Source organism: Mastacembelus armatus, chromosome 20 (genome assembly GCF_900324485.2).
Source record: "Mastacembelus armatus chromosome 20, fMasArm1.2, whole genome shotgun sequence".
Lineage (NCBI taxonomy): Eukaryota > Metazoa > Chordata > Actinopteri > Synbranchiformes > Mastacembelidae > Mastacembelus > Mastacembelus armatus.
Genome location: NC_046652.1, coordinates 3,842,598 through 3,855,126, shown reverse-complemented (window position 1 = coordinate 3,855,126; position 12,529 = coordinate 3,842,598). Strand labels below are relative to the sequence as shown.

The 12,529-nt window shown below is 38.3% G+C and overlaps 1 protein-coding gene across 4 annotated transcripts in view; it reads right to left on the bottom strand.

Moving 5' to 3' along the window:
- Positions 1-1,437: 1,437 nt before the first annotated feature.
- The window catches only part of phldb2b (pleckstrin homology-like domain, family B, member 2b), a 37,436-nt gene continuing 26,344 nt past the window's right edge, over positions 1,438-12,529 (bottom strand). Inside the window, exons 12-24 of one of the 4 annotated variants that reach the window (XM_026292139.1) lie at positions 12,257-12,385; positions 11,094-11,249; positions 10,878-10,988; positions 10,709-10,783; positions 9,891-10,043; positions 9,039-9,182; positions 8,720-8,819; positions 7,272-7,422; positions 4,527-4,617; positions 4,102-4,248; positions 3,684-3,903; positions 3,349-3,434; positions 1,438-3,160 (exon numbers count right to left, since the gene is read on the bottom strand). In XM_026292139.1, the coding sequence (XP_026147924.1) occupies positions 3,020-3,160; positions 3,349-3,434; positions 3,684-3,903; positions 4,102-4,248; positions 4,527-4,617; positions 7,272-7,422; positions 8,720-8,819; positions 9,039-9,182; positions 9,891-10,043; positions 10,709-10,783; positions 10,878-10,988; positions 11,094-11,249; positions 12,257-12,385 (1,704 nt within the window). In that variant the 3' untranslated portion in view covers positions 1,438-3,019. Of the gene's footprint in view, positions 3,161-3,348; positions 3,435-3,683; positions 3,904-4,101; positions 4,249-4,526; positions 4,618-7,271; positions 7,423-8,719; positions 8,820-9,038; positions 9,183-9,216; positions 9,740-9,890; positions 10,044-10,708; positions 10,784-10,877; positions 10,989-11,093; positions 11,250-12,256; positions 12,386-12,529 lie in introns of those variants that run through there. The other 3 variants (XM_026292141.1, XM_026292140.1, XM_026292142.1) reach the window with 3 other exon arrangements.

Below are 12,529 nucleotides of genomic sequence, written 5' to 3'. Positions count from 1 at the left end.
AGTAGCTATATACATTTTGCTTCTTTACCTCTGCTTTTTCTTTTTTTTTTTCATACAGGAGTCTGATACTACACATAGAATTATACAGGCTTTTCTTAGTCCTACATTGGAGTTACATGAAAACTTGTTGCCTCTCGCCTGTGCCAGCTAGAATCGGCCCCAGCTACCCTCCCACGGGTGAACATGGGTGACGATAAATGGTGATCAGCATGGGATGGAACAATAAAATCTATTTCATGCTTTTATATAATTTACAGTTATGTTTATTGTTTGTTTTTGCCTGCATATTTGTTCCACCTTAGATCTGGTTGTGGTTGTGGTGTTGGTTTGTCAAGTCTTGCAGCCAAAGCTGCGCAAAGAGCTGTTTTGCAGAGACACTGTAGCGGCTCATAAAACAGTAAAACCCATCTGAGACTATCCATGCACTGTTTTGTATAGTTTTTATTTACTTAACCATGAACTGTAATATTTGTAGGCGAATGTGTTTGTAGCTTATGACAACATGTCTGCACAAGTATGAGGTCAGTTGTGGCTGTATCAGCCTTGACACAAACAGCTGGTAGTGTAATGCAAAAGGTTGGTCAATGTCCGACAGTGAGGAAGGAAGGAGAGACAGGTAAGTTTTCGCACTAGGTGCAACTGACTGTAGCATTCATTTGTGACCCCACTGCCTTCGGACCAACCAATGCATGTCGGTTAATCACGTGATATTAATAGGCCCTTGTCCACATATACGGTTAACTAAGGGTGTGTAAGTTTTCTTCACTCCATCTTTTTTACTGGCTTTGTCGGAGACATTGTTTCTAATGTAGTGTAGTGTGTTATGTCGGGGATTGTCACGTCACACAGCAATTTATTGTCAGTTCTTTGGCGCTTCAGAGTCATTTTGCGTTCGGAGTGCATTATGGGTAAAACACAAGCGCGACCACAAGACGTGTCTGTGCCGCCTCCACAAAACCCACTGGTGAAAATCTGGTCTGGACTAGCCTTTTATAAACGAAGCTACATTTCGTTGTGGATTATACGTAGACGAACCACCAACTCACCCTTTTTCAAATAAAGATTTAATTTTAAAAAACAAAACGTAGAGCAATAAATGTGGTACAGCTGCTAGTATAAGACACTGTCTAATCGTTGAAAGAGGAATAACTTACTTTAATACTGAGTTCATTACTCATGGTCTTTACTGCAAGATTTCACTGCATCTCTCCGTTATGTACTAACAATGCACAGTATAAAGTATAATAGACTTGATATCCGGGGTTGTCAGACAGTACCCACCTTAGGCCACATAGCGGTGCTCCATCTTCATGTAATTATTATTGGAAGTAAGAAGAAGAAAAATGTTTTGCAAAATAGCAGGTTAAATTTCCACGAGTAAAATAAAATAAATAAAATGAGAGAATAGACATCTTTGTCAATTAACATTTCCTGGAACAGGTAATTTTATTAAGCATAGTATAAAAGAAATACTTGTTTATCAGCAGCAGCAGGTAAAAACAAATGAATGTAATGTAAAATATAATATTAATATATGAAAATAGATAGTACATTTAACACCTCAAAAACTTCTTATGCTTTTGTAAGTGATTTGATACTTTTTAAGCATTTCTTTACTTATCAAAGTTGACTGTCACCTCATCTGGTTTTTATATATTTGGTCGACTACTTAGAAAATCAACAATATGAAAGGCACATGCAATTTAATGACACATACAGTAACATTACTGTAATATAACATATATGAAAGCTCATGGAGATTTACACTGTAACAGCTTTTGTAGAAAACCAACACGTACAGATAAATTAGTGGTAATAAAAACAGTGCGACGAAAGCTAGTGGACCAAAGCTACACTTAATCACTTTCTATTACTAAAGACTTGCGTGTTCATGTACCATAGATTTTGTCTGACTGACACCATAATCAATTCTAAACAACAGACAGTCTGATATTTAGTGTAGAGATACAAATAGCCCCAAAGATATAGATAATAGGCATGTCAATATAATATCAGAATATATAATGAAAAGGCACAAACAGGATCCTTGACTTGATAATGAATCGCAACTGAAATAATTGTTCAAAAGGTCACAACTCTGAAACAAAATGTACAAATGGCATCATTCTGTGCCATATTAAAAGTATGTAAGTTATTCCTTTCACTTACTTAACTCTAAGTAACTTAGAGTTAACTTTAGATTGGATGCTAATTTTGTTGTGACTGTTTTTTCAGCTTCTTTTTTAAGCCTCTTGTGACACTATTGTAAACCCACCATGAAAAATAATTTTAAGGTATAATTACACCCAAAATAAAGGCTTTCATATTTGGGTGTTGCCAAAATTATTACTGTCGTTCAGTATATATGAATTAGCACCTTGGACCGACACTGGAGTAAATAGATGTGTACAAAAGCAGGCACTTCTGTAGCACTTGTATGAATTCACACATGATAAACACAATTAATACCTGAGAATGCCACAGTAATGATGTGCAAAATTAAATTAAGATAAAAAAGTTGATCAAATGTATTTTCAATTTTAACTACTTTTGCTAATATGCATTAATTATTCTGTACACATGGACCAGTCTGAAATTATAATAACACATCTGACATTAATTAAACCAATGGAAAACTTGATCACAAGTCACCATAGCACCAGTCACCATAGCACATTTCAGATATATTGATGTCCTACTTCATTAGAGCTCTAAGATTGAACCAGATTGCCAAAAATTATATTTTATTTCCTATTTAATTTACCATTGTTCCATTACTACTGTTGATTTATGGCTGCAATTTCAATGCTCCACATACAGTTGCACCCTGTAAATTAACCAGATGAAAAAGTTATGTTGAGTAACTCAAATTTCTGGCCTCACAACAGAAATTTTGTTTATTCTTCAACATATATGGCAATAGTATCAACCCAGACAGACCAGTCCAAAAACACAAAAGGAACAGAAAAGAGTCTTTAAAGCCACAAAGAGCTGTAATCCTGCTGCCGTAACCCCGTCACTACACCATGAACTGGGTGTATCCCTCAGCACCCGTGACAATTACATCCATCCAGATCCTCATGGCCTCAGGAGAGGGGGCAACCATGTAGTAGACTCTGTCATGAGTCTTTACACTGAAGGTCAGCGATGGGTTAGGGCTCTGTGGGAGAAGGTGAAGGAAGTGATGATGTTGTGCAAAAAAAGAAGAAAAGAAACAAACAAAAAGAAGGGGAAGGTAGGAAATATATAATATTGCATGAAAAAAACAGCTAATGTGAGGATATTAAATAAGAAGATCATAAATTACTGTTCAAGAGGTGGTGTGATTACACTAAGATGTCAACATACCTTATGTGCATTTTTCAAGTGATCATAATATACTTCCTCAATAGCTTGGAAGTAAATGACTCCTTTCAGCTTGGCTTCATGCTTGTCTACAAAAGATATTAAATTTATAAATGAAATACATACATATAAATGTGCATACATTTATTATAATAACGAAGTTTTATTTATACTGTATTCTAAAACGCGTGTAAAATCTAGATAAGATATTAAACTTAAATGTGTGTAACATACTTCATACCTGCTTCTTATATACATAAATGCTCCGTGCACATATTCTCTGTTTGCTTATTTATATCAGTGCAATTTTGCCTTTATCAATAATTTCAATGATTTACCTGCATAGTAGGAGAGTGTGCGTCGATTACGATCAAACACAAACCAGCGTTTCTTCCAGGTTTTGATTTTCCCTCCCATTTTGACCAAGTAGCCTCGACAGGTCTTTTCAGAGATAGACAGGTGGAAGCATGTGTCTGCACTGTGGCCAGCTGACTCGATGTGAGACCGCAAATCAAAATCATCCTTTCTTACTGGTAGGTACCGCGTTAATGGCCGAGACTGGAGGGAAAAGAGTCATTGGATTAACTGAAAATGAGAGAATTGGTTGAAGTAATGACAATGATATTTAGAATTATACAGTTGTATTGAAATATATTTATTTCAACTTTCTTTGTGTTTATATAATCCAGTTGGGTTAACTCATTAAGAATCTAAAGCTGATGAAAAACCTGCTCCTCTCCTGTTTTTCTTTCCTACCTGTGCCCTCTGTTTCTCTCGCAGTTTCACCTCACGGTCAATGAGTTTCTGGCGTCTGCTCGTCTCCTCTTGTAGCTTTTTCTCCAGTTCTTCCCTTCTTCTCCTCTCCTCCTCCAGTGCCTGTTTACGAACCTCCATCTCTCGCTCCTGAGTATAATTAAAATAGTCACAAAGTCTTAAAACACACATATAAACTATAGAAATAACTGAGGAAATAAAGCAATGTTTCATAGAATGGGAATTCTGCAATTTCTGTAGAATTTTACCAAAGAAGTGTCTCTGAATCTTCAAGCTTTTCTGCAAACTACAGTCTTTACCCTTGTCATATTCATAATAGCTTTACAATACTGACTGTCTACCATGAAAGAGAATGAAAACAGACCATGAAATTACTGTGGTTATGATTTTTATTTTTTTGTATTCACCTTGTGTTCAAGGAGGCGGCTCTTCTCTGCGTGAGCCTCCCTCAGCAAACGCTCCATCTCCTCTAGTTTGGCCATATTTGATGTACTGGCACTGCAACACACATACACATACAGTACAACATCGATAAAAAAAAATTACAGAAGCAGCTTCTCTTTCTCTACAGTCAACCATCTGACATAGAGTCATGGAAAACACATAGAAAAATATAATGAAAGGATAACAGAGCTCAGCATCTACTAAGTTATTCCACTAAATGCTAATCCACTCTGACTTTTCTTTGTGTGTGTTTTTATGTATTACCTTCTCTGAACATCTCAGGTGAGTACCACAGTACTATTTAGATTTACTGAGCTTAGTACTAAAAGCTATTACTGAGATTGTGGTAAAATACACTGTCTCACTCCAGAGCAAGGTTCTAGAGTGAGACTAACCCTGGTCCTCGAGCACTACTGCCCGGCTTGTTTTCCAGATATCCCTACCCTGTATCAGCTTTGAGAAAATAGGATATTGTTTAGGCTCTAGTCTAAAGGCTCCATTCCCCAGAGAAGAATCCTAAGTATTAACTGATTGCACACACACACACACACACACACACACACACACACACACACTATCACATAAACAAAGTGGTAACCCATTAGGAAAGGAAACCAAAATGTCAAGGCAATCTTCAGATGAGAGCAATTCTCTTTCTTCTCTCTGACTCTCTATGTTTCTGACTCTCTGCTGTGTCACTGTCTGTCTCTAGTTTAAAACTGGCTTCAGGTCTCCAAGTCTTGCAAACGGTCTACACATGACACAAATTCCTACTGATTACTGATTACTAACTGATATCACAAAGCAAGGATTTCTAGCTAGGTCTGTTATGTAAACCAGTATTTCTGTGTCCAATTTGCTTCATTTTCCCCATTTTCATTTGATGAACACACAGACTGTGTTTCCTCCACTTCAGAGAACATTGCATGGACTTACCTTTATTTTCTGGAGACTTAACCTGAACCCTAACCACTATTTTCCTAATCTTTACCCTAACCTTTAACCCCAAACTAATCATATTCTAACCTTAAGCTTAACTGTAAACAGAGTTATGTCCCCACAACATGAGGAATACAAGTAAAGACACATAAATTCCCTGATCAGGAACCAGAAGGAAATGGTGCCCAGGGCTGGCCTGTGATGATGTCACAACATTGTCAAGATGAGTGGCACACATTAAACAAATCAGGAAGGAAGGGAGTGAAGGATTTGGCATGAAAAGAAAGAGGAAAAAAACACAAAGCCAGAGAAAAGAAAATATTTCCCGCACTCTGGTATTTTTTTTTCATATTTCTGTTTCAACTGTTTCCAGATGTCAAATTAACACCACAAATCACGCTCAGCAACATGACACCGTTTGAGCTGGATACAGTCAATTTATGAACATCACTAAGTTTGGTAAAAGTTAAATACTTTAACAAGAGGTTAATATTTTCATTATCATTAATGTTCATAATAAAAAAGTACCTGGGCAGAGATGAACACCAGCATGCTATCCAACTTGCCAATGAAATATGACAGACTGGATTAAATCATTATACTTAATTGCAGTGTTTGTCATGTTTTAGTACTTGCACATGGAATCCCACCTAGCTCTCGCCTCATTGTAACATCCATCTTTTCCCTTCTTGTCATCCTTTTTTTTTTCTCTTACCTCTGTTGATAAGAGGGAATCACACTCATTGTCAAAGCCAGTCCAGTTCAAAACTATTTACTATATTTGAGGACTTGTACCAAACTTTTATCTCCAGAATCATTGACAAGATGACAAAAAAAATCCAGTTATAGCAAAACTAGTGTTTTGTCCAGCACTGAAATACGTTCCACCACACTTCTTCCAATCCTGCGAGTATAACACAGTCCACCTGGAGCCATACTGAGGAGCAGAGAGGCGGTCTGCTTCAGGAACACTTACAATGCAGACAGTCAATCTGCAAATGGTTTGGGATTGAGCAAAAATCTATGTGCAGAAACAAGACCATACCATTCAGTACAACAAGGGGGGAGGACCAAGGACAGATGCCGCCAATGTAAAAAGAAGAGAAGTAAAGCAAGCAGACATTCTTTAGTCCAGATGGGGGGCTGGACCCCCAAATATACCTCCATACAACCAGGTTCGCTCAGTTCATTTGAACCTGAGGGGGTTCACATTGAGCATACGCAAAACTTTCGTCTACCGTAACCTGACCCCAAGAACACTAACCAAGAGTTCCCCCCAACGCATATAATACAAAGTTATACACAACCTACTCCACAAAGAGGGTCCATCAAAAGGCGGGAAATCTCTCCACACACGTTTTACATTAACTCATTTTCTATTACTTCTTTGTTGTCAATCCTCCAATTGCTAGCATCAAATATTTATTATTATGAACACAGGACATTTTTGTGTTTCACTGTTTCTGATTTTCTCTTTGCCTCTTGCCATATTTGGGCTTTTTAACCTATTTGGTCATTGTTAATCTGTCAGTTTTTTTAAAGACCTTTTTCAAATCACTGTGAAGAAGCAATGAGAAAAAGGTTTTTGTCATCAGTTCACACTGTCATAAAAATATTTAGTCTAATCACATTTTACACAAGTAAGAAACACTGACAGGCTTCATTTAGTTTGTTTCTGTTATTTCTATTAATGTCTTCTATTACTTCTATAATATCCACAGGAATCTGATTGCATACAAACAACACATACAAAACAAAGTAAAACATACCTGGAGACATTGTCAGGTGAGCAAGCGGAGATGCTGGTTTCAATAGAGTCGGTGCTGTCCACACTCATTGTGTCAAAGGCCTGGTTGTCACGATACCCAAAGGCATCAAGGTAGACATTGGTCTGGGAAGATGCTCGGATTCCAGACTGGCCTAGAAACACAGAGAAAAAAGAAAAGAACATCAGATTTTGCAACAAATAAAATGACTTACTCTACTTACGTATGCACATCTGTGTTGTACCTGTAGATGTCACTTCCTCTGGGACAACAGTTTGCCCAGACGGCCTCGATTTTGGATCACAATGCCCCGCCACGGTAAAATACGCTTTTATATATTCAGTGAAGAATACGCTCAAACCTAAATGGTGTATCTTCCTTTGTTAAAACTATGTCCAAATAGTGGACTAGTGAGCGCATGCAGTACAACAGAATCCTAAAAGCAGTTTAAGCAGTCTGAAGGTCTCTGGAAAAAAATGATGTCCTTAGAACTAAAAGAAGGAATGATGGTAATATAATGGCAAAGAGCCTTTGAAGAGACACTAACTCAGCCTCTGGGTACAGGAAGAAACACACAAAACTTGATACCATCTGCTCACTGCAGCAGAACCACCCATTTGATGAGTCAAATCAAGGGACCAAAGGGACTGAGGGACAAGATATGTGAAGAAAATAATACAATTACAACACAACAGCACACAACATTCTAAAAATATATTAAAATCCTAAGTCATTAAACTGACTGATCTGCACATAAATACACTGACATTACATTCACTCAAATTTTTATCCAAAACCACAAATCTGACATGGAAATAAGGCACATCCTCAGCTAAATCTGGGTTCACAACCACTTGTAAGCAAAGATATAAACAGGCAGCAAAAGGATTATGTTCTATTATGAGTGAACAGATGGGATGTAAGGATACGGCTGGCTGAACGTAGTATGTGATCTAAGACATCTACACTTTTTGTAACAAATGATAAATGCACGGCTTTCAGCAACTTAACAATTTAAAAATTTGTTCATACTTAAACAAGCAACTAGAGAAAATGTTCTTTAAGCCACAGTTGAATAATCACACACCACTCCACACCACTTGATGCAGCAGCCCTCTTCCACTGACATTCCTCCTCTATCTCCACCAACAGATAAACAAATCAGCGAAACAGTGTAATTTAACAAAACACAATGAGGTGCACACCCACACACAAAATCCTGAACAGGGATAATGTTACCATATAAGGTGTATTTTCATGTGACAACACAGAGATGTGTATGTGTGTGTGTTTGTGGGACATAAATAAGAGAGAGAACTAACAGATAAAGTGAAACTATGTAAGTGAAACTACACGTATTGCCACATATTTGTCTATCTACATATGTTCTCTTTGCATCTATAGTTTCAACTGAGACTGTTTGTGGATGATTTGTGCATGTTTGTGTGTACCTTTATGCAGATGACGAGAATCAGTTTCTTTGCCGAGTAAAGAGAAAATTCTTGGAAGAATGCTACCACAACTTGTGCTCTGCACCAGAGGCTGATGGGACTATGATGGACCAAGAAGAGACAAAGCATGTTTTAGTAAACCCCTGGTTCACAAGTTCAAAATTACACAATATATACACTACATATTCAAATAATAAATAATAAAGCAATTATCAGTTTTAAGAACATTTGTGACATTCTTTCTGCTGATTTGTCATTTCTTATAGATTAATATTTATTACATACATATCATGAGCATCTATATACTGCCTGTGTGTACCTTGCTAGGGAAGCTGCGTCCAAGTGTTGCACTTGTAAATTGGGGTGTCACAGTGGGGATGGTTTTCTTCCTGGGTAAGGTATCACTTAGATGTGACCCACCATCTTTCCCAGACCTCTTTCTCTCCTCCAGCAAACGGAAATGCTGATTAAACACAACACACATAATAAATATACAAAAAAAAAAAAAGAGTCACTGTAACAGTGTCCTACTTTAAGGAAAAGGTAGTAAAATAACTTTGGTTCTATCCAGTGGTATTAACAAAAGTAAACTATGGCTCATCAAGCCATGTTGAATAATTAACCTTTTAAACCTTTAAAAAGAAAAATCTAATTTCAATGGTGTACAAGACCAGAAAATAAATGGATTATTATTTATCTCTTCTGGTTAACCTTTCAAAGTAAACAACGAGGTGCATCAGGTTATACACAATGTGTTTTGTCACATAGAAGCAGACACACAAAAGCTGATTCTGTGTGTGACCCACACTTTACCTGCTTGTGTCGGTGATGATATTTTTTAACAGGAAGGGGAGGAGGGGGGGAGTCGGGGAGGGGAGAGGGGTCTCGATATGAGACCATGTTCTCTGGCCAATGTACAGAGGGAATTTTGGGGAGTGGGCGTGGATTTATATGGGAAGAAGAAGAAGAAGAGGAGGAGGAAGAGGAGCGAAAGTCGGCAGGTGAGGAAGAATGACAAAGCTTAAAAAAAAAAGAGAGAGATATGATCAGGAAATTGTGTAAAAGAAAAAGAGGATTCAGTGTGGAAATAACAGTCACAAGCATACTCTTTGCATTATCTGCATCTGTGTACTTAATTACACATGCAAGTTCTTCACACCACTACACACACCTCATCCTCCGGTGGTTTGGGGGTGTCATCACCAGGGCAGGGGTTTGCCTTGAACTCAGGAGAGGTATTGTCCAGAGCAGGGGCAGGGGTGGGTTTAAGGTCCACCCCAAGGTGTGAGTAAAGCTCACTGATTTCACTAACTGTGACATAGCCCTGGAAAGTATCACATCGAGAAATGTGGGAGAGAGAAAAGGTGAAGCAAAGCATAAAGTGAGTCAGCCATATTAAGATATTATGTCAATCTCTGTAAATTAGTTGTTAGAATGTTGCAGGATTCAATGCTGATTTTAGCAGTTTCAAAGCAAAAACAGGCTGTGAATACATGGATACATGAAAGTGTTATCACTTAGAAACACATTAATGTTATCCACTGAGTGGATGAGACAAGGCAACAGACATTCAAGGTTACCACAGTATTAATAAGTGAGTATAAGCTCTGCATACAATTAAGAAGATAGGTCTCTGCTAAAATTCCTGTAACACTGTCTACTCCTGCATCACAGGGATTGGTGATTACAACAAATCATGACGCATCAAGGAGGAGAAAGTACCTTGGTATTCTTGAGAAAAATAGAAGGAAGAAGGGTTTGAGAGGTCACACAAGTTGACTGAAGGAGTAGAAAATTGTGGCAGATGTGGTGTCATGGCGAAAACCATTAAAAGTCTGACACACATCAGCTAGAGAGGCTGTATCCTAGCAAGCAAAGGATGAAACCCCAGCCAATAAAACTATTAAGGCCCTGTCTCCTTCAGTAATCTCACAGAGATGAAAGAGGAGTTTTTATTTATTTTATCTGACACCTGTCAATCCAACCTACCTCCCGTAGAGTATAGCCCCGTCCACCAGTGAGGTCAGCATATTTTCTTTCCAGCGTGGCAAGGTTTTCCTTCTCCTAAAGGACAAAGGAAAAAAGCAGTGTTAAAAACAAAATAAATCATTTATTCACAGATGCAATGTCATGTGCATACACATGGATATCATCTTACCCCTTGCAGCATAAATTCAAGGTTGCTTCTCTCTTTCAAGAAGCTCTCCTTCTCTCGCTGAGCCTGCTGGGTAATCTGTACTGCCTGCTTCTTCAGAGTTAACAGTCGCTCCTGAAGGAAAAAGTTTCTAGCTCACTTATAAAGCACCACATTAACTTAATATTGTACTGTATACAGTTTTTTTTGCCAGGTTTGATTGTAAGACATATCCCTTACCTTGCGAGTGACTGTGCTGCGCTGGTAGTCTGCAATTTCCCGGAGAAGCTGCTGGGTATGGGTCTCTTTCTCCTCGTCCTGCCTACTCTCTCTCTCAAGCTGCTGAAACTCCAGGTCCTCAAAATGTTTCGTCTCTGCTTCAAGCACCTCACAGTCCTGACAGATACACACAGAGAATGAGCACATTAAGAGGAAAGAATATGTATCCAGACACAACTTTATAATACACACCCATAGGGAAGACAACATTGTGTGTGCATAGAAAGGTTTATTATAACCTCACATATAAAACCTGAAACAATTTCTTCAATTTGAAAATTGACAACTTAATTGAAGGTTTTAATTATGAGAATTCTGCCCTATAGTGCAAGATGAACTGCTGTTTATGTGCATTGTGAAAACTGTTATGCAAAAATATGCAAACAATTGACAATCACAAAGTACCTTCTTATACCATAATACAGAGACTGACACAGATCACTAACTCAGCATTCAACATTCATGCAGACAACTACACCAGTGAATCACCAGTAGCTGTGAAAACATGCAACATGTAACAAACTGTAAGCGTTTCCGCAGAATATAGACCATTTAAAAGCAATGTCCTTTAACATGTTGTTAGGTGCCAAACACAAAGAATACACCTAGTGACCAAATGTTAATGTATTTCTGGACAAACCAGTCTAAAAACCTTTTCTTTGATATACTTCATACTCTTACAAGCTCAACTGTTCTGATGAAATAAAGAGTTGTGCAGACATAGAAACCAAAAGAGATAGGCAGAGAGTAAAGAGAACATCAACCAAGAAAAGATCAAATGGTGGCTGTGGGGTGAAGGAAGAGAAATGAGTGCATGTTCACATGCATGGTCAAGTCTGAGGGCATCCCATGTCTTTCTATTCATATGCAACTGTTCATGCAAACACCTGTCCATGGCGACTGTACACACACATATGTTTTTTTCCTGGTTTGCTTCTATCAGTGTTTGAATACATAGCTGTTGAATTTCTCAAGTTAAGTATTTTTGTTTGTATGCTTGCCTGCACATTGTGTTTTGCCTGCACATAGATCCATGGGTTTACACACTGAAGTGCATATCGTCCTGTGCATTTGTATGGGAGGTGTGTGTGTGTGTGTGTGTGTGTGTGTGTGTGTGTACTGACCCTGGCTAGCTGCTCCTGCAGGGGCTCCTTGGTGGCTTCGGGGCAGCTGTCCAGTTGGGAGCGCTGCTCACACACAATTTGAGCCAACCTCTCTAATCTGCCCCTTTCTGCCTGCAGCAACTCACACGCCTGACATACACACACAAATATACACACATACGCACACATGTGCCCACACAAGGTCGCATACAACATGTACACGTTTGTTTATGTGTACATATAAATACAAAGGCACACACACAAACACGCACGCAGGACAGAGAGAGGATGGCA